At 40.0% G+C, this 23,056-nt stretch overlaps 1 protein-coding gene across 1 annotated transcript in view; it reads left to right on the plus strand.

Annotated features, from left to right (window-relative positions):
* Positions 1–3,007: 3,007 nt before the first annotated feature.
* The window catches only part of LOC144600606 (uncharacterized), a 33,965-nt gene continuing 13,916 nt past the window's right edge, over positions 3,008–23,056 (plus strand). The window contains exons 1-4 of the mRNA XM_078412391.1: positions 3,008–3,091; positions 4,080–4,266; positions 19,406–19,577; positions 22,186–22,329. Coding sequence (XP_078268517.1) covers positions 4,133–4,266; positions 19,406–19,577; positions 22,186–22,329 — 450 coding nt within the window. The 5' untranslated portion in view covers positions 3,008–3,091; positions 4,080–4,132. The remainder of the gene's footprint in view (positions 3,092–4,079; positions 4,267–19,405; positions 19,578–22,185; positions 22,330–23,056) is intronic.

A 23,056-nucleotide genomic window follows, 5' to 3' on the forward strand; every position in this document is an offset into this window, starting at 1 on the left:
ATCGAGACTGATGAAAATGTGAATCATTTTTCAAATCCCAGGAGACACCACTCACTGAAGAGCAATGATGAAATCGGTCATTGTCATCCGTACATTGCCCATCCATTAGCACAGAGGAAAAGAGTACTTGAAGATCAAGTTCTCATCAAGCCATGATGCAGCTCTAAAGGACTGGTTAGGCTGCATTTGGAAGATCTCTTGCAGTTCTGGTCACCCCATTACAGGAAAGAATTTAAAGTTTTGGAGATGGTGCTGAGGAGGTTTACCAGAATGCTGCCTGGATTGGAGGGTTTCAGCTCCAGGGAGAGGTTGGATAGACTTTGATTATTTTCTCTGGAACATTGGAGGTTGAGGGGAGACTTGATAGAAGTATATAAAATTACAAGAGGCATAGATAGGGTCAGAACTTTTTTCCCCAGGGTGGAAATGTCCTACACTATAGGGCATAGTTATAAGGTAAAAGGGGGAAAGTTTAATGGAAATGTGCGGGGTAAGTTTATTTTACACAGAGAGTAGTGGAGGCCAGTGGTGGTAAAGGCGAAAACAATAATGGCATTGAAGAGGCTTTTAGATAGGCAATTTGAAGTACAGGGAATAGATGGGTATGGGTTATGTACAGACAGATGGGATCATTTTAACCTGGGGTTATTTCAGCACAAACATGTGGGCCAAAGGACCCATTCCTGTGCTGTACTGTTCAATGTTTTTTGTTCTATATTCTAACAGGTAATCGGTACCCACCTTGTATGGTTCCGAGTTATGGTCTACATACCACAGGCGCCTCAAAGGTTGAAGTGATGCCATCAATGCTGCCATTGCAAAAATCCTTTGGCAAGATTAGCAAAAGAACATGGATATCCTTATCCAGATTCTAGATCCCAGCAAGGAGACCCTCAGACACTTAGTCACCCAGCTCCTATGTCCAGGCCATTTTATTCACGTGGCTGACTTCAAACACTCCATTCCAAGTTTGGTCGGGGAAAGGGCTCACCAAACAGTTAATGACACCGTTCAATGACATTCACAAAGACTCCTTGGAAAAAGTGTAAGATTTGTAACACCACATGGGGATCCCTGACCGTGGGAAATGGAAAAGGATGGTATCAGGAATCTCAGTCTCATGATTGAGAACGCCTACGTCTCGTGTGAAAAGTCATAGGAGCTGACCGCTCCCGAACTGGCATCTCCCTCCCCTCCCCACAACATCAGTATGCCCCACGTGAGCCTCATCAACCACTCAACAACCCACAGAAACATTTCAACCGCAAACCCGAGGAATTACCTAACAGGATAAAGTAACAAAATGAACAGACAGAAACCAAGGGTAGTGGTTAGACTTCAGACAAGAAAAAAATATGGTATTTGACAGAGATCATTGCTAGCATTGTTATGGTTAACAATTTTCATAAATGGTTTGGTCTCATGAATTGCAATAACTTTAAATTTCTGCAAATGACACAAAACTGGAAAGGTATATTTAATTTAAAAGAGGGAAAGGCCAAAACATGAACAACTAAAAACAAACTTGCTGAATCGACATGTGCATGGCAAATTAGTTTCAACAGGAAATGCAAGTCAGACAGCAACTTGTGGTGGGAGAAGCAGACTTTATATTTCAGGTTAAAGACCAGGCATTTAGAAGTGACTGCTGAATAACTGCAATATTAGGGTTTTCATCCCAGATTTCTGCCAATCTGCATTTTTTTGTTGCTTTTAATCTCATTGTTGCTGTAGTGTTGAATTTGGGGAGGAGGAATACAAAGGGGCAAAGGTTTGCATCAGGGATATGTTCAAAATCACTAAAAACCGTCAATTAATAAACCTTCAAGAAAATCCTAGTAATGATGGGATTGCAAAAGAGAAAGTTCTTAAATTCATAATATATAGGCAGTGTTGCAGTACTAATTTTTTAGGTGCCGGAGCGGCCGCTGTTAAATTCCCAGCTAGTTAAAATTCCGCGCTGTTTATTTTGGCTTTTTTTACAGAGGTGCTGGGGCGGCGCTCCGGTGAGCTCCGGCAGCACTGCACCCCTGGTTATAGGTCAAGAATTAGGCCATTTGGCCCGTTAGGTTTACTCCGCCATTCAATCATGGCTGATCTATCTTTCCCCCTCAACCCCATTCTCCTGCCTTCTCCCCATAACTCCTGACACCGACCGGTACTAATCAAGATTCTGTCAATCTCTGCCTTAAAAATATCCATTGACTTGGCCTCCACAGCCTTTTGTGGCAATGAATTCCATAGATTTACCACCCTCTAACTAAATAAATTCCTCCTCATCTCCTTTCTAATGGTTTGTCCTTTTATTCGGAGGCATTGGCCTCTGGTCCTAGACTCTCCTACAATGCTGAATTTGCACAGTACCGTACAGAACAGTACAGTCTGTTACAGCCCGGTCTGGTCTCTGTTGTGATATTGCTGGGTCTACTTTGTTGTATCACAAGGACTACTTTGTGTGCCTGTGTATTAAGGTGTATATAAGAGAATGATGTGATTAGGTGGTCACTCTGGTTCCAGGTGGCCACGGAATAAACAGCCTGGATTTAAGCTCCAGCATTATAACCTTTTAAACACGTGTACTTGTGATCCGTCCAGGGTCATACCAAAGGTACAACATATACTGGACCACGAAGTACAACATATCCCACCGCTGCCACCATGTTGTACTTCGTGGTCTGGTATCTGTTGTACCTTTGTTATGACCCTGGACGGACCACAAGTACATGTGTTTAAAAGGTTATAATGCTGGAGCTTAAATCCAAGCTGTTTATTCCGCGGCCACCTGGAACCAGAGTGACCACCTAATCACCTCATTCTCTTATATACACGTTACTACACAGGCACACAAAGTAGCCCTTGTGATACAACAAAGTAGTCCCAGCAATATCACAACAGTCTCCACATTCAAACAGGGAAGTAGATAAAATGCAAAAAGATTTGCAAAGAATGAAATCAGGACGGGAAATATATTCATTAAGACTGAATGGGAAGGAGAGGGCTGAGGAGTAACACCACAGGCATCTTTGCAATACCTTGCAAGAGTGGAACAGGAGAAGGGAGGGGAAGCCACACTTCTAAATCCAACTACTAGGTACTTAAAAAGCAATTTCCTTTAACTGCAGATGTTGGTTTAAATCGTAGACACAAAATGCTGGAGTAACTCAGCGGGACAGGTGGCATCTCTGTAGAGGAGGAATGGGTGACGTTTCGGATGGAGACCCTTCTTCATCTAAGGGTGTCGACCAGAAACGTCACCCATTCCTTCTCTCCAGAGATGCTGCCTGTCTCGCTGAGTTACTCCAGCATTTTGTGTCTTATCTTCCTTTTTTCAATGAGCGGTTTATGCAAAGTGCAGAGAGAAATGCACATAAAGGCCAGAAGAAGTAAAGAATGGAAAGCCACTATAAGATTTGAAGAGGAAGAGAAGTCTGTCTCGATCAGGTGTGCGTTTGTGTAGCTGACTGGAAATGACTCGCTTCACATGATAGAATACACTCGCTCCATCGGGCAAGCCTGACTCACAGCTCAGGCCGATTTATTTTTAAGGGAAAGTACAGCGTTTAAGGTTTAAACAAAAGTTAAACGCCTCGGAAAGTGCAGTTCCCCCTCGTTCGGGTGGAGGGGGCACGAAGATGGTTCTGATGTAGCGGCCTGATGCAGGAGGGGAGGTGGGGGGCGAGGGGGGGCAGCCTGGGCTACCCATGACACGCTCTCTTGCCCCAAGCCACGACTACTTGTTCTAGCAAAGCCCCCATCCGCCCATTGCTCCCCTCCTTCCTCTTTCCTTTATGTTTCGGAAAGTCCCCGAGAGTTTGTGTGAACCCGAGGCATTGCATGTGCGCCTCTGACACACTGCGCTACAGTAGCATAGACATCTTGCGGGCACTGTGTAAAGTGCAGCACCGTCGGTATCTTGGAGGACGTTAGACGTTTATGGCTGATGGTTAATTTAATGGGCGGATTTGCTTTGAATGTAAAAGTTCAAGTGTTGGGATTGCCAGCTGCCGAGCGGGGTCCGGACGCAGTTACTAAGCTGCACCTGACCCTGAGTAATCGCAACACTTCCCCTTTTAAATCAGTTAGGTCGGAGGGGGGTGAGTGAGTGACAAGAGGTTCTGCATTGGGCTGAAGGATGGATGCAGGAGCAGCGCTGATGCACCACTCTGCTCCTCACCTGGCGATGTCGCCGACACTGGACAAACCTTTACAACTCCAGCAGCGCCTGGACACAAGCGCAGGCACCGCGGCACCCGAAGCTGCTTTTGGGTAAGTCAGCGGAGAGGGAGATTGCTCCACTTATCGAGAGAGCAGCCCTGCCTCTGTTCCTCTCAGTCACCCGCGGCCAGTTCGGACATTAAGATGCCAGTCTCGAATACCAAGTCCTCATTACCCTGGATGTAGGGAGCCGTAGGTCGAGGGCAGTACGGGGAGAGAACCCTTTTCTTCCCCAGGGTGGAAATTCAGAAGCTCATAAGTTATAGTAGCATAATAAGGCCATTCGGCTCAACAAGTCTATTCCGCCATTCAGTCATGGCTGATCTATCTTTCCCTCTCAACCCCATTCTCCCCATAACCCCTGACACCCGTACTAATCAAGAATCTGTCAATCTGCGACTTAAAAATATCCATTGACTTGGCCTCCACAAACGTCCGTGGCAATGAATTCCACAGATTCACCAAAGAAATTCCTCATCGAATGTCGATGACTAGAGGGCGTAGCATTATGCTGAGAGGGTTAATTGGTTGACCCAAAAAAAGACACAAAATGCTGGAGGAACTCAGCAGGTCAGGCAGCATCTCGGGAGAACATGGATAGGTGATGTTTCTGGTCAGGTCCCTTTTTCCTTTTAAAAAAGAAATTCTTCAAGGTAGGAAAAAGGGACTGACTTGAAACGTCACCTGTCCATGTTCTCCAGAGATGCTGCCTGACCCACTGAGTTACTTCAGCATTTTGTGTCTTTATTTTGGAGATGTACAGGGTAGAGTTTTTTACACAGCGTGGTGGAGTGCACTGGAGGGAGATAGGATTATTGCGCTTAAGAGGCTTTTAGATAGGGCCAGGGAATGGAGGTTTATGGATCTAGTGTAGCAGATGAGAATAGTTTATCTAGCATCATGTTCATCACAGACATTGTGGGCCGAAGGGCTTGTTCCTGTGCTATCCTGTTCTATCACCTATATCCAGGGCAGGATTTCCACTTCTAATTATTATTCTAAACTGGGTGTGAGTCTAATGCCGGATAAACCCAAATGCTCTCAATGCGAAGCTGCCTATTGTCAAACAGCTCCTGATATTTCCAGACATGTTTGTGAAAAATGGTCATTTACGTGAGTTGGGAGAAAATACTATGCCCTTCTTGGATAATTCACCAGCAAGGGATAAATAATTGCAGAAGTAAAGAAACCCAGCATTCAGGAATTGGCAAGAATAATAAGTCTATAAACGTATCTAAATTTTCAAAATTATATAACAATGTCTCAGCGAAAAAGTTTCTTCATTAAATCAAAATATCAACTTTCAGAAATTTGAATGAGAATATCGTGAAATATTTCTGAACAAATATTGTTCAGAAATGAATGTACACAAATAATTTTAAATGCTGTAATTTTGTTGAAATGCAGCTGTGAGTACCTTATACGCGCTGCCAGGGGTAGTGGTGGAGGCCGATACGACAGTGCCTTTTTAAGGGTCTTTTGGGTAGCCATATGGATATCCATATGACCATATGGCCATATATCCATATGACCATATGGATATGCAGCGAATGGAAGGTGCAGGCAGAGGAGATTATTTTTATTCGGCATCTTGTTCGGCACAGACATCGTGGGCCCAAGTGCCTATTCCAGTGCTGTACTATTCTATATTGGAAGAATGTATTTAACTGTGTGGAATTCTGAGATAGGGTTTGCAGGTTATGCATTATTGTTGTTTTCCTGTATTTGATGCAAAGACTCATGTGAAATTAGGCTCACCGAGAGCCATAAAGTCATAGGAAACAGGCCTTTTGACTCAACTTGTCCATGCCAACCAAAATGCACAATCGAAGCTAGTCCTATTTGCCTACATTTGACTGATACCCCTCTAAACATTTCCCATCCACTAAAAATAAGTTCTTAGACATTTTACAGCAAACAAAATCTAATGTTTGAATTGTCATTGAAGATGTACCACTGAGAGAGGCTTGTAAATCAGAAAGAAAACAGTTGGACCATTTGTTAACAACATTAGTGAAAAGGGGGTTACTAATATCAGAGTCCATGACTATGTTTAAATTTGTATTTCTAGATTATTTTTCAGAGAAATTCATTTTTCAGGACATAAGCATTGCTGACAAAGCCAGCATTTATTGGCAATCCTCATTTGCTCTTGAACGTGATGGTGAACTACCTTCATGAACTGCTGCTGTTGTTTCTGGTTGAACATGGTTTTGGTACAACTAAAGGATTTTATGGGCTAATTGAGAGGACACTTAAGAGACCACCACTGCACTTTGTCTGGAATCCCATACAGGTTAAGAACCAACAACAGATTTCTTCCCTTGAAGAACATTATTGAACAAGATGAATGATAATCCTGTCTCTAACCTAGTATCAGATATTTACCCGTAAGCGATTTCTAGGGTGGCACAGTGGCGCAGTTGGTATTGCTGTCTCACGGGACCAAAGACTTGAGTTAATCCTGAGCTTGGGTATTGTCTGTGTAGAGTTTGCATGTTCTCTTTATGACTGTGTGGGATGTAGACATTTCCTTCTACATCCCAAAAGACATGCAGGTTGTAGGTTGGTCTTTGTAGATTACCCCTAGTGTGTAGGGAATGGATGAGAAAGTGCGATAACATAGAACTAGTGTTAACGGGTGATCAATGGTCGGTGTGGATCCGGTGGGCCGAAGGACTGTTTCTATGCTATATATTTCAATTCTATTCAATTCAATTAAAGATGCTGATGCCTTTCAAGTGGACATGTTTGGCTTGTATGAGTGTAAAAAAAGCCAAATCTTAGAAATAATATATAATTCTAGTCTCTGACAATCCTTCTTTTAATGTAAGCTCTTCTTCTCTGTTCGTTTTAATTTTAATTTTTTTTTGTTGTAAAAGCTAATTTAACCTTTCGTTTTATTTCTCATTTGAAAATGAACCTTAAGCTCTTTTGAGTATCACATCTTTTTTCAGGCTCCCACGTTCCATCCTTGCGATGAGTACCAGAAACATTACCTTTTAAATAATTTTGATTAAAGATTCTTTGTTTTCAACTCATTCAACAATTCGATATTATAGTTAAATTATATTAATGGTTATGGTGGCATGTTAGGTTTAGTTTGGCGAACACTCAGATAAAGTTGTAAAGTAAATATGCTTTTAAATTATTCTTAATTTTAAAAAAAATTAATAGTTGTTTAGTGCGACAAGTGCTCATGGCAAAAATGACCAAACCTCAGTACATATTACCTACTGTGCCAGTTTAGTAAATGGATAAAACCAAGGATGATCCAATTAAGATTCCATATCTACTTGGAGCTTATGAAAATAATTCAGGATTTTATGGCAGAATAATACCTCCCACACATTTATTTGTAATGACTTGCATTAAAATGGAAGTAAAAGCGTTTTGTAGAGGAATGTGTTATCAGTTTGTTGAAATGTATGCATTAAAATTGCAGACAGTCTTTTGAAGTTGAGATCGCACTGCACAATATTTGTAACAAAGTTTTAATATTTTCACATGATATTCACTTTTTGCTACATTAACAAAAGAATGACGCCTATTTGAAGTTACTGTGTTCAGATCTGTGCCTTGCAGTTCTCTGCTCCACTCCTGTCTCCTGCACTACACTAATCTTTGTGGTCCTGACGATCTTGTGATCAGGCCATCATAACCGTTCTGTGAAGTAAAGTGAGTTACAAGAATGTCTTGATTAGAGTTGTCTGATGCTCTACCTATACTGCCCTGATGGCATCAGATAGTTTATTGAATTATTAAATTATTAAAATAAAAAACATTAAACTACTATGAATAAATTGAAACCAGCACAGTGATGCTGCTTGTAGAGCTGCTGTCTTGCAGTACCAGCAACCTTGGTTCATTCCTGACACTGAATGCTGTCTGTGTGGAGTTTGCCATGCTCTAGTGTGAATGTGGATTTGCCCCAGATGCTCCAGTTTCGCCCCCATATCCCAAAAATATGCATTATTGCAGATTAATTGACCACTGTAAGTTGCCCCTAATTTGCAGATGAGTGATAGAATCTTTGTGGAGGGTTGTGGGAGGGGTATGGGAAGAATAAAATGAGTTGGGTTGGAAATAATGTAAATGTGGGTATTTGATGGCTGGCATTGACAGGGTGAGAGATGGGGAATATAACTCTCTTATTGGATTTATTTTTGGGTGTCCAGTTAATAAATTCTGGCAAAACAACATTCCATTTTCCCGAACCAGAATATCTTTCGGGGTCCTGAGCCACTATCTACCTCATTGGAGACACTTGGACTTTTCTAGACTTCATCTTGCACTGAACATTATTACCTGTATCTGTACGGTGGGCGGCTTGATTGTAATCATGTATAATCTTTCCACAGACTGGATATCACACAACAACAAAAAGTTTCACTGTATTTTGTTACACGTGACAATTGAGTTGAATTGAATTGAATACATTTTATTAGCCAAGTATGTAAACATACAAGGAATTTGCCTTGGTGCTTTACTCACAAGTAACAACACGATATACAGTAGACAATTAAAAATAAAACATTATAATTTAAACATGTGAAGAATGAAATAAAATACCCGAGCAAAAGGAGGCTACAGACTGTTGAGTAGAGTTACTGCTCGTGGAAAAAAACATTTTATGACTGGCTGTGGCGGCTTTGACAGTCCAGAGTCACCTTCCGGAGGGAAGTGCTTCAAAGAGTTTGTGGCCGGGGTGAGAGGGTTCTGAGATGATCTTACCCACTCGCTTCCTGGTCCTTGCAGTGTACAGTTCGTCGATGGGGGGATGGTTGCAACCAACAACCTTCTTGGCTGATCAAACGATGTGCTGCAGCCTCCGAATGTCATTCTTGGTGGCTGAGCTGAACCAGACCATGATAGAGAAGGTGAGGACAGACTCTATGATGGCAGTATAAAACAGGACCATCACTGCCTGTGGTAGATTGTGTTTTGTCAGCTGCTGCAGGAAGTACATCCTCTGTTGGGCCTTTTTGACTGTGGAGTCGATGGTGGCCTCCCATTTAAGGTCCCTGGAGATGATGGTTCCAAGGAACTTAAAATGACCACAGATGTGACTGTGGTGTTGTTGATGGTGAATGGGGGGAGGGGAGGGGGAGCTCTTCTAAAGTCTACAATCAATTTCACTGTCTTAAGAGCATTGAGCTCCAGGTTGTTGCGATGGCACCAGGACGCCAACTGTGTCACTTCCTTTCTGTAACATCGTGTTGACTAACTATGGCTTTGTACAGCTATTGCATACTTTTACCTTTAGTCAGCTGATGCTACAGCGAGCATGGAATAATAAGAATCGGGAGGTGGGGCACATGTGAGGTCAAATTCACAGTCTTGAAGAGGGTTCTGGGGCTGGAGGGATTTACAGAGATACAGAGCTGGGGAAGACCTTCTGCCTAGAATGTCAAACTGGCTTTTGTCAAAATGTGTTTCATTTTCTGTCTGCTGGAGATTGTGTTTGATCTCAACTTTTCTACCTGCCCTTTTGTTTCTCTCACTTTATTTCCATTTCAGAATGTTATTGATAAGAATCTCAGTCGCACTTAGAATTTAACTGCTCAAATAATTCTATAAACATTGAGGGAACTGGTGTCTACTGGAATTTAAAAAAAAAAATTGGACTTGTATTTTTTAAAAACTATTGCATTCACTAGCTCTTGTCCATTCTGTTTCCATCCCCCTCTGCATAATATGCTATATGATTTGTACATATTAAACAATTTAAACTGGCACAATTGTAGATCTGCTTTACAGGGCGACACCCGGATTTGATCCTGACTACAGGTGCTGTCTGTATGGACTTTGTTCGTTCTCATTGGGACCGCATGGGTTTCTCCAGGTGCTCTGGTTTCCTCCCACATTTCAGAGACGTGTAATTTGTAGGTTAAATTTGGCGTCTGTAAATTGTCCCCAGTGTGTAGGATGGAACTAGTGTCTGGGCGATCGTTGGTTGACATGAAATCGATGGACCAAAGGACCTGTTTCCACGCTTTCTCTATAAACTAAACTAAATGATGTAATCATGGTGTTCTTCTCTCTTGTTCATACACTTTTACATAAAAATAAATTATTTTAAAGTGGTAGAATATGCTGGACCTCACAGGTAAAACGTATGTTCATAGAAATTAGGCATATTCAATGTGCTCAGATTGTGCAACAAAAAAATATCTCTGAGAACCACCATTCCAAGTGAAATTAAACAATCTTTTGTTATTGGAGGAGGTCTAAATCTTTAAGTAACCATTTTGAAGGAATCATGAATTTTAAGATTTTAGTTACCTCTGTAGATAAATGTGCCTGAATAAAGAGTATCAGAAATGTATTTAAACCATTTGTGGGAATTAATTACAAAGGTTCTTTGTGGCTTTTGAGGTGTTCATCATTTCCAAAGTGACTTCCTTTAAAATGGAGGTAATGTTTGTGGTTTATTCTGGACTACCAGACATAATGCTTGAATGAAATTATGAGCTAATACTTACTTAAAGGGCAGACAAACATTATGTGTGGATGGTTTTGGAGAAAAATTACAAATTTAAGGACTTTTCTAAATTGATCAGCAGTTCCTGCTAGAAGATTATTGGGATAAGTTTTTTCATATAAAACAACAAGCCTAGATTAACCAATTTACATGAGTTATTTTATGGACAAATCTAAAGTTTATTTTGATCTGTAAAGAAATTCTTTTAATACTGCTACTGTAATTTGATATACATTGAAGCAAAATTATCTAACTGTCTTCCTACCAATTGCCAATAATGCATTGACAATAAAATCACTTGAAAGGGAAAATAAACTCTGGAAAATGTTACACCTATTATTGTACTAGGTTTTTAAAATGTGAATTAGGTCTTGAAATTGAATAAATTATAGTGTCACCCATCAATGAATATTAAGCAGAGGTCACTGTGGAAAAACTGCAACAAAATAATTTATTCTCCAGCAGATATAAAGGAGACGTGGGATATTCTTACTGCCAGAGATAATATGAGGGAACTGAAACTGTGTATAAAAATTGTTTGATAAATTGAGATTGCCTAACATTCCATGAATTTCAAAAATTGGTCTTATAAAAAATTATTGGTGAATTGTCTACCAGAGATACACACATGTCTGTTCTCATATTACCATCTTCAGAATGGCGATGAAAGCATGCCAAGTCACAGTCAAGAGAACAACAGGAAATTGAGTCAATATTGTTAGAATTGTTACCAGGGAAGCATTATGTATTTATCTTTGGCCAATCAAGCACTTGACTTGGTCCTGCTTTAGAAAGAAATATGTGAGATTTACCGTCCTTAATGCCTCACTTCTGCACAGTATGGATAGTATACCTCAGGTGTTGAAAGATTATCAAGATAGGTATGATTTAAAGCAGGAGAACTTTTCCAGTTTTAATGGTAATTTTCTCTTCACTTTATAATTTTGAGCTGTACTATAAATATATTGGCAGATGTGCACCTACATTTAAACCACGTCTACAGAAATCTGCCTCAGTTACGGTAATGCTGGTATTGTATGCCTAGTAATTATTAAAATATGTTGCTTTACCAGATATTCAATTCACACCACATTACTTACTGCATTATCAAGGACTGAAAGTGTTAACACACCAAGATCAACTTGGCAGAAGTTGGTCATTTCAGCCTAAAAAGTAAAATTTATCATCCCACAATCATGGGAGGTCTTCCACCCCAGTTGCATCTTCCTGCACTTCATAACTCTTCATTTGTTTATTTTTGAAAAATCTACTAACTTCTATAATAATGTAGCAGTCACAATCCTTTAGGGTAGAGAATTCCAAGTGAATGACATAACTCTCTCGCGTTAATAACATAATTATTTTGTTTGTAAGCCACAGGGTTCTTTTTATGTAAGACTGTGATGCATTCTTCAAATTGGGCTTCTTGGGAAAACATGCTTTCCAAATCTAAACTGTAAAAAAATCCTTTCATTGATTTATCTGTTTTAAGAAGATCACCAAAACTCTGGAGAATATATGACCAATCTCTTTATTAGGATAATTGCTTAATTCTTGAAATGAAGCCAGTGAACCCTTATTTCAGTTCCCCTTCTTATTCCCACACCGACTGTCTGTCCTTGGTTTTCTCCACAGCCAGTACGAGGCTGAGCTCAAACTGGAAGAACAACACCTCATGAAGGGCAGCACAGTATCGCAGCCATAGAGTTGCTGCCTTACAGCGTCAGACACCCGGGTCCAGGTTTCGATACTGACTACAGGTGCTGTCTGTGTGGGGTTCCTCCGAGATCTTTGGTTTCCTCCCATACTCCTAAGGCGTACAGGTTTGTAGGTTAATTGGCATGGTATAAAATATAAATTGTCCCCAGTTGGATAGTGTTAAAGTGCGCGGATTGCTGGTCGGTGCGGATTTGGTGGGCCGAAGGACCAGTTTCCGCGCTGTATCTCTAAACTAAACTAAACTAAACTAAACTGTTCTGCCTAGGTTCTTTACAACCCAGTGGCATGAACACGGCATTCTCTGATTTCAGATAACTCGCATTCTCTATGGTCTCTTCTGATCCATCCAGGATCTTCCCTCTCTTTCCTGGTTCTATCTGTCTCTCAACCCACATACTGGGTCTCTTATTCCCTTCACCCACCAATTCCATTTGACCATCAATGCTCGCTGATCTGATTCCACATCACCATCGTTACTTATCAGATTCCAGCACCTGCAGCTTCATGTCTCTCCACTTACAACCTTCCAGCCTCCCCTCCCTGTACTGGTTCCTCTTTTTGTCTCTCTTTCTCTGTCTGTCACCAACCAGCTACTTCTACCAACTATCTTCCCTCCCCACACTCACCTTGGTCCATCTGCCCATTGCCCCCTCCCATCAACAATCGCCTGCCTCATCCCTTCCTTTCACTTCTGTCTACTGGCTATCATTTTTACACTCTCAGTCCTGACACAGGTTCCTGACCTGAAATGTTGACTAAATAGGCTTCATCAAGTAGTTAAAAACTGTTAATGTAGTACGTAAATGGCCCAACTCAGCCCTGGCCATTGGCAAAATGTCCCACTGTGAAGATTCACTTGGGTTGGGTTGGGTTGGTCTTGCTTAATATAAGTTCATGTTTTCTGATAACTCTTTGTGATCACCTCTCTTTCATTTGTGTCCCCAACTCATGCCCTCTACTATCTCCAGTTTTTATTTTGTTGTGGTTTTAATCTCCTCAGTATTCTATGAAAAATCTGTCTATTCCCTTAAATGTTCATTTTTCTTTCCAGCCTCTCGTGGTCTTCATAGTCTTTATCGCTCCTTGCATTGGATTTCCTGTTAATTTGTACATCGTATACCTGGTATCCTTAACTGACTCATTCATATATATTGTAAATAGATCATGTTCCAGCATAGAAGGTTGCACTATCTCACTACCTACAGCCTTCAAACATGAAATTGACCTGATTAGTTCATTTTTTGTGGTATTTTCCTTTTTGTCACTATACAAAGTATAATTAATGTTTAACATCAACTCCATGAGATGTGATCTTGTGTCAAAACTTATGAAGTGCTTTTTGAAAATGCAAGTAAACTGCATTCAATGGTTTCTCCTCCTGATTCCTGGTGAACATGGTGTATATTTCCTCCTTTCTCTCTCCTTCACAGCTTAAATAGTGAGGTTTCATTTGCTATCTTTCAATCTGCAGGAACATTCAAAAATCCACAAAATTCTGAAAGATCCCAACCAATGCATCCATGATCTCTGCAGCTGTCTCTGTTGTGTGCACACTATCCAGTGCTTTGTCAGTTTTTGTCCAATTAATTTCTCTAATATCTATAGGCTTCCTTTTGAAGTCTTTTTACGAGACTACAATTTTTGTTTTCATCTTCCAATTTGAAGAAATACTTTATGTCTGCTTTCAGTGTTTCTAGATTTTCCTATTCCAGCACAATTTTGGCTCTAAAGAATGGCTCTGAAGAACCTGCTTTACCTTTCGCTTATCTCTGTTCTGTCTGTCTGTGGATACTTTCATCAGGTTTATATTCCTTCCCTGCATGTTTGTAGAATTTATGCCACAGCTACTTAAGTCGAAAAACTTGCACTCTCATTACTCGCTCCGCAACTAAATTGCATGTGATTCAACCAGAAATTATTTTGTGTAATTCTAATTTTGATCCTACCTATTCAAACCTTTTCAGTAGAATCTCATCCCTCATTCCACCTAAACTAATGGTTTCATAGAAACCTACCACATACCAATAATGCTGTTAGTTGATTTATGCCTTTGTCTGAAATTCATAGTTAAAAACTTTGTTATAAGTTTTATCACTTTCCATTTTTCTTGAATTCACTTATGCTATTTCATATTTTGTATCAAGCACTTCTCCACTAAACAGCGGGATCCTGGGGTCCAAGTCCATAACTCTCTGAAAGTGACAAAGAAGGCTTATGTTATGCTTGCTTTAATTGGTCAGGGCATTGAGTATAAGAATCAGGAAATCATGGTGCAGCTTTATAGGATTTTGGTTAGGCCACATCTGGAGTATTGTGTGCAGTTCCTCCAGGATGTGGAGGCCTTGGAAAAAGGGTGCACAAAGGAGGTTTACCAGAACGATGTTACATTCTGTACAGCTACAGGGAGAAGTTGGACACACTTGAATTGTTTTCTCTGGAATGCCAGAGGTTGTGGGGTGACCTGATAGAAGAATGTAAAATGATGAGAGGCATAAATAGAGTAAACAGTTGAAACCTTTTTCCCAGGATGGATCAATGAGAAAATTAAATAATAGAGGGCATAGTTTTGAAGTGAGAGGGACAAAGTTTAAAGGAGATATGCAGGGAAGGTTTTCTTTACAAAGAGGGTGGTGAGTGCCTGTTGGGGTTGTAGTTGAGGCAGACAGGATAGTGGTATTTTAAAGACTTTGGGATAGGGACATAGATATGCAGGAAATGAGGGGATATGGATTATGTTCAGATAGGCAAGAGTGGGTCTTGGCACCTGAAGTTTCTGTAGAGGTGTAAACTATTCAGGAATGGGGCAATATTCTCAAGCGTGGAAGAAATGTTGCAAGGCAACAAAGCATGACCTTTGATCGGCCTTCATAACTTACTTTATTGATGTCTAATTTAATATATAAACTCATCTTCCCACTTCTCGATTTGAACCTGAATGGGAAGGAGAAGTGAAACTGTCATTATTCCATTGCTCATCGTAGACTGACCATCGTGAGCTGTAAACTATTGCCTGTAAACCAATTTGTTCTCATTGCATGAAGCACGTCAAGTGCTTTGGCTCACTGTTCAGGTTAGCCCAGTAAGTAGAGGTCATGTGGTCTTCATTTCTACATTTAAAGCATCTCGCTCCTCTGAACTGACCCTCTTATTTAGTTTGGTTTAGCGATACAGTGCGGAAATAGGCCCTTCGACCCACTGAGTCTATGACGACCAGCGACCCCCGCACACTTACACTATTTTAAAGACACTAAGGATAATTTATAATTGTACCAAGCCAATTAGCCGACAAACCTGTATTTCTTTGGAGTGTGGAAGTAAACCAGAGTTCCCGGAGAAAACCCATGCAGATCACAGGGTGAACGTGCAAAATCCGTGCAGACATCACCCGTAGTCAGGATCGAACTCTGGTCTCTGACGCTGTAAGGCAGCAACACTACTGCTGTGCCACCGTGCCGCCCTTGTGTTGAATGATTCCAATTACAATAATGACAGAGCATCCTGTCAAACTTGTTATTTGTGTTACTCGCTCTCTATCAATCTAGACTCAATGTTGGATTTTACAGCATTACATATGTCACTTGTGGTATTTAAGTTAAAATTCTGTGCCAGCAAAATATATCCTTTACATCATTAGAGGTGATTTCCCTTTATGTAATTTTCTTACATACTTGTTCTAATGTTGGCTCTTGCACTGACTAGATACTAATGTCCATTAATTTGCACACAAATGTATCCATCAATATGCCATCCAAAAATATGTCAAAGCTTCAATGCTGCGTTAGCATTTGGGAATGTTTAATTGCGTAATCATGAATCATTTCTCCTGACCTCTATGTGGTTGAGATTTGTGCTTATTGAGTTGAGATTGTATTTGCAGCTTTTCCATTGGTTTGTTGAATGGAACATCAATCTCCCACAATGCTTAGATGAGTCTGCCAAAACTTCATCATAACTGGCTGAATATCTGGTCGTAGGATTTCTGTCTTATATTTGTATCTTCACCTCATTCTGAACATTTTTGTCCTGGCCCATTTCTTTATGTACATATGGAAGGGCTTTTGAATTTGTCATCACTACTGAATCATAGTCATACAGTCTAATGCCATGGATGCAGGTACTTTAGCCCAACTTGTCCATGCCAGGCAAGATGCCCATCTATGCTAGTTCACCCATGTTTGATCCATATTCCTCAAAACCTTTTTGTTCCATGTACCTGTCCAAATGGGTTATAAGATTAAACAGCTCAACCAATTTGTCTGGTAGCTTGTCCCATTTATATATCACCCTCTGTGTGAAAAAGTTGCCCTTGGGTTCTTATTAAATCTTTGCTCCCTCATCTTGTACCCTTGCCTTGATTCCCTAACCCTGGGAAATAGACTGTGTGCATTCACCCTATTTAATGTCCCACATGATTTTGTACACATCTATAATGTCACTCCTTGGTCTCAAATGTCCCAAGGGATAAAGTTCTAGACTGCCCAATCTCTCCCTATAACTTAGTCCCTCAAGTCCTGGAAACATCCTCGTAAATCTTTTCTGCACTCTTTCTAGTTTAATGGCACCTTTCATACTAAAACACGACTAAAAGTGAACAAAATATTCCAAATACAAAACAAAATTGCGCCCAAGCCCAACTAGTGTAGGGATGTTCAATGATCGGCATGGACTCGGTGGGCAGAAGGGCCTGTTTCCATGCTGTATCTCTAAACTAAGCTAATGAGCAACTTGCAAATGGCCTCTGGAATCATCAACGTTTATGTGCATCTAAGAGAGCAGTTAGTCACATAACATATTACGCCTAGGAAACATGACTGTTCACAATCTATGTTCGATGCACCACTATAAAACACACAAAATAAAACCTCTCTAGCAAACACATATGTAGTGAAAAATTGATGAAACAAAATTTACTTTGGAAATTGAAGTAAAATTAAAGTATATTAAAATTTTAAATTAAATTAAAAATTAAAAATAGGGCGACACGGTGGTGCAGCGGTAGAGTTGCTGCTTTACAGCGAATGCAGCATTGGAGACCCGGGTTTGACCCCGACTATAGGGTGCTGTCTGTACAATATTTGTACGTTCTCCCCGTGACCTACATGGGTTTTCAACGAGATCTTCGGTTTCATCCCACACTCCAAGACGTACAGGTTTGTAGGTTAAATGGCTTGATAAATGTAAAAATTGTCCCTAGTGTGTGTAGGATAGTGTTAATATGCGGGGATCGCTGGTCGGCGTGGACTGGTGGGCCGAAGGGCCTGTTTCTGCACTGTATCACAAAACTAAACTAAAGTTTTTTGGAAAATAACTGAGAATAAATTATTGTTTTGTTTAAAAGGAAAGTTGACCAGTTGCTGAACATATACAGTGCATTCAGAAAGTATTCAGACCCTTTCACTTTTTCCTCATTTTGTTACGTGGCCAGGTGATGAGCGGTGTCTGGTTTCCTCCAGACATTCAGGCCAAACAATCTTGGTTTCATCAGACCAGAGAATCTTGTTTCTCATGGTCTGAGAGTCTTTTAGGTGCCTTTTGGCAAACTCCAAACGGGCTGTCATGTGCCTTTTACTGAGGAGTGGCTTCCGTCTGGCCACTCTACCATAAAGGCCTGATTGGTGGAATGCTGCAGATATAGTTGTCCTTCTGGAAGGTTCTCCCATCTTCACAGAGGAACTTTGGAGCTCTATCAGAGGGACCATCGGGTTCTTGGTCACCTCCCTGACCAAGGCCCTTCTCCCCTGATTGCTCAGTTTGGCCTGGCGGCCAGCTCTATGAAGAGTCCTAGTGGTTCCAAAGTTCTTCCATTTAAGAATGACAGAGGCCACTGTGCTCTTCAGGACCAGCAATGCTGCAGAAATTGTTTTATACCGTTACCCAGATCTGTGTCTCGACACAATCCTGTCTCAGAGGTCTACGGACAATTCCTTTGTCTTCATGGCTTGGTTTTTACTCTGACATGCACTGTCAACTGTATAACCTTATATAGACAGGTGTGTGCCTTTCCAAATCATGTCCAATCAATTTAATTTACCACTGGTGGACTCCAATCAAGTTGTAGAAACATCTCAAAGATAATCAATGGAAACAGGATGAACCTAAGCTTAACTTTGAGTATCATAGCAAAGGGTCTGAATACTTATGTAAATGTGATATTTCAGTTATTTCTTTTTAATTACTTTGCAAAAATTGGATGGGATAGTGTTGATCCATGCTGTCTAGGGAAAGACTTTTAGGATAACAAGCTGTTCATAAAATAATGATAACTATGACCCCATTGAGGTAAGGGGACTAGGGAGCTCTTATCCTTTGGAGCTAGATCTCTCGTTTCCCTTATCCCTAACCAATCTGAAGCATCACCTATTCCTTCTCTCCAGAGATGCTGCCTGTCCCGCTGAGTTACCCCAGCTTTTTGTGTCTTATCTTCAGTTTAAACCAGTATCTGCAGTTCCTTCTTATACTTAATATTTAAAACTAATTTGGACAGGTACATGGAAAGGTACACCGATAACTACATTTGATCACTTAGTTTCCTGATCATCAAGTTAATGTGATGGAGGAGGATGGCATTTAGTTAATTTTGATGTCTCCTGCAGCGTATGTAATTGTTTTTGTCATAGACTTTAAGACAGTTAGCATTATTGTGAGAAACAGCAGCTTTGAAAGATGAATACTGGAATCTAATGTTAATTTGGTAAATAAAATTAAGTTGAAGTGAAAAATGTCAGTTAAAGATCAGAAATATGATTGAAGAGTCTGAACATTGTCGTCAATAGAGAACAAGATGTTTATCTCACAGATATGGAAAGTTCTGCACTTACAGTCTGTTGCCAATAATAATTTAGTTACGTTGGAGATTAACTTTGTCTTCTGAATCCATCCAGATTACCTAAGTTTTGCAATGTAACTGATTTTGTTCTTTGTATTGTATGATTGACAAAAATGTCCCAGTTGATAACGTTTGATATTAAACAATATCTTTTTGTTTAGGGGTGGCAACGCAAGAAAACTAAGTGAGCCATTCCAGTTACAAAATGGGACTGAGATAGGAGAGGAGGAGAATCTGACCTCCATCACAGAAAGCATGAGCGTTACTACAGCTGATGAGGAGAAGCTACTCCTTTTGAACAGGAACACTGAACTGAGACGTATTAACCAAAAGGTATCTGCCCCCTTGCACTTCCCTATTTTGTTCAGGAACTTGCGCACCATATATTTATTTGCATAGGCAAAGTCTATTGAGTAACAGCCTGCTGAAGTTTCACTTCTGTGTAAAGTACAAAGGAAAAAGTGGTTTATAATTAGTACAGGCTGCTTCTTGGCTGCTAAACAATCAAGCACATGTCAGGAGGACAATTATGTCTTGACGTACTGTTGAATGCTTGCCCCTTTGATGTCAATGGAATTTCCAGCATCATAGCACATTAGTAACTGGAATGTCAAGTTCATTATTATCAGATTGAGGGAACGATTGCCTGCTGATGTTGTTGCAGCAAGATATGTCTCATATTTTTGGTTTCACTCAATTTCATTCTCTAATTAAATAATTGGCTGTTTATTTTTCTCTAATTAATTAAGCAAGCTATCAATCTGGGTGATTATCAGAAAAGTATGAAGTGTAAGAAATGTCCAACTTTTAGAAGATATATTAGAGGTGAGTGCACTTTTTGCTCTCGCTCTGAGCCCATCACCAGCCCCTGGGACAGTGAAGTTTGGTATCCCCATTTAACCTAGGTAATAGGATATAGGCTGTCTGCACACTGCAGCTGACAATGACAGGCCTATACCACCATGTCCAATATCTTTAATGACCTTAGGACAATAGACAATAGACAATAGGTGCAGGAGGAGGCCATTCGGCCCTTCGAGCCAGCACCACCATTCAATGTGATCATGGCTGATCATTCTCAATCAGTACCCCGTTCCTGCCTTCTCCCCATACCTCCTGACTCCGCTATCCTTAAGAGCTCCTAGGACATCCTAAGGTTGGGTATAATCAATGAATGTCATAATATGTTCGTAGTTAAAATGGAACCACCCTGTGCATGCACAGCAAGTTTCAAATTAAACCTAATTTCACAGATCACCTATTTTAAATGTGATTACAAAAACAAAATAGGCTTGGTGATTGGAGAATACTTCTGTTCTTTGAATATTTGAAATGTTATCAAGTTTGAATAATTCAGATTCTACCTGTTAAGATCCTATATAGAGTAGCAATGCAGTCAACATTGTGTTTTAATGTCAGTTGATCTCATTTGTGTAAGAGAGAAGTGCCCAACCCAGTCGATTATTTGCGTGCTAGCCACAGAAGCAGATCTACAAACTTGTATTACAATCGCTCCACACTCTTAAATCTCTATTGTTACAGCAACATTTCTTCCCTTATCATGTATTTATATACTGTATATAGATCAATTGTAAACATGTATTTCCTTATGCTGACTGGTTAGCACGCAACAAAAGCTTTTCACTGTACCTCAGTACACATGACAATAAGCTACAAACTGAAAGTAAACTTTGTTTGGAGGGGCACTGTGATTGTCAGCAGTATGTGTCCACTGGAGAAGCTTGTGTTTGGCAGAGGTATTCTACTGACTTTGGGGTATTTGTTGATGAATATTATCAAGAAAGTCAGTGGAAGAGAAGAGATAGACTCATTTTCACAGTGTGTGAAAATATGTCATAACCTTGGGAATAGAGATACACAACTTAATCTGGGTATACTTAGCGATTGGTCAGATGTCTTGTCTAACACAAATGTCAATTACGACAATTTGAGATGGCAGTACTGTATTTGACTATACCTTGAGATTAGAAGGTAATGTATCAGTGTACTGTTTTAATGTTCAATGCCATTGGGAGAGGTTGCTTACATTGTTCTTCATAGCAAGGCATTTGCTCTAGGTTGTGGTTTCATTCTAAACTGTTCTTTAAACAATGTTTAAAATTCATCAGGTTATTACGGCAGGTAATGATACAGGTTGTGACCACTCAACATATATGCCCGTGCAAGATATTTTTAATGTTTAATTCCAAAGTGAGGAGAGGACAAAATAAATTGCAGAGAAAAATTTACTGGATTTATTATGTAATAAAATGAAATGGACAAAAGAATGTAATTTTGAATAATAATCCAGAGCCTCATTTTATAACCAAGGGAGGAAAATAAAAGTGGGAATTGCAAAATTATTCAATTACTCATTGTAATTTCCACAGTTCTCTAGATTGGGCTTTTATAGAGTTTGATTGGAAATGCTATGATGTTACTTCATTACTTAAGGCAGGAGAAAGAAATTAAGTCATTAAGAAACATCACCTATCCAGAAATGCTGCATGTCCTGAGTCACTCCAGGACTTGTGTCCTAAATTTATGTTGAAAAGGTGCAGTGGGGATTCTCCAGAATGATACCAGAACTTAAATGGTTATATTCAAAAGTTAGATTGACTGGTAATTCTCATGCATCATAGAGTGATAAGCATCACAATCAAGGTTTTAAGATGTCAAGGGGATTTAATAGAACATACAGAGAAAGAATTTTCTGAACTGAGAGTACACAGTCTGTCAAGTAGTGCAATCAATGACCTGAATTGATGGTGAAGTATCATTCATATAATCACTCTTCTTTGCTTACTAAGGCAATAATGGGCAATTGATTGGGAATTCTCTCCAGTAATTCATATAATTCAGTAAAGACAAATTGAAGTTACTGAACACAAACTAATAGCATTATTTTCTTCCATTCTTATCATATGCGTTCTTCTTTCAGCTGATGAAACTCAACCAAGACTGGGACCAGTTCTATCGAGTCAACACCAGTGAACTTCAGCAAAGAGTGACAGTACTTCAGATGGAGGTTTCTGAGACCAATCAGCATGCATGTGCACTTTCCAAGAAACTAGATAGTGAGCAGGTACAGACAGCGCCATCAAACTACGTTCCTCATGAATGAAGTTTACTCTGGAACACATCGTTTTCTAGTAAAATTATGTGAAGCATTGGGTCTCGCTGTCTTTCACAGTTTCTGGGACAAATCAATCTCACCAACTAGCAACCACTAACTATCTCTTGAGGTCACTGGATTGGATACCAGTTGAACCTGAATAGTAGCCCAGAATACCATAGATAAACATTGTAACCAAGAGCAAGAAGTCCTGCATAGTTGGCATTCCCTGTAATGAGATCTCCATGCCAGGTTGGGGGGAATTATTAACAAGGCGAAAGAAGAAATATTTGGCAAGAAAAAAATGGCAAATGTTACTATATGGAATGACATTTAAAAAAAATAGATGGTAGAGAATGGGATTGGATGTGAATGAAGGGGGGGGGGGCTAGTTGAATGGGAAAATCATGTAGTTTTGAAAAAAAAATTATTTGAGCATTATCAGCTTAAAAAGTAGCTTTTTTTTCAAAGCACATTTTAAAGTTTATATATCCTGAAAAAGTTATCATCAGAATTGCTAATTTGTTAAAGTCTCCATTTACTATATTGTCTATTGGCAAATGAAGGAAAGGTTATGCTTTTAATTCAATCACTGTAAAGGTGGTGCAAGCAGACCAAGAGAATCTTGCAGTTCTAAAGTATCCCTTTGACTGAAGTCAATAGCAGACTACTTATCTCAAATGTGTTGTGATGAAGG

The sequence above is a fragment of the Rhinoraja longicauda genome, chromosome 15 (assembly GCF_053455715.1).
Source record: "Rhinoraja longicauda isolate Sanriku21f chromosome 15, sRhiLon1.1, whole genome shotgun sequence".
NCBI classification, from domain to species: Eukaryota; Metazoa; Chordata; class Chondrichthyes; order Rajiformes; family Arhynchobatidae; genus Rhinoraja; species Rhinoraja longicauda.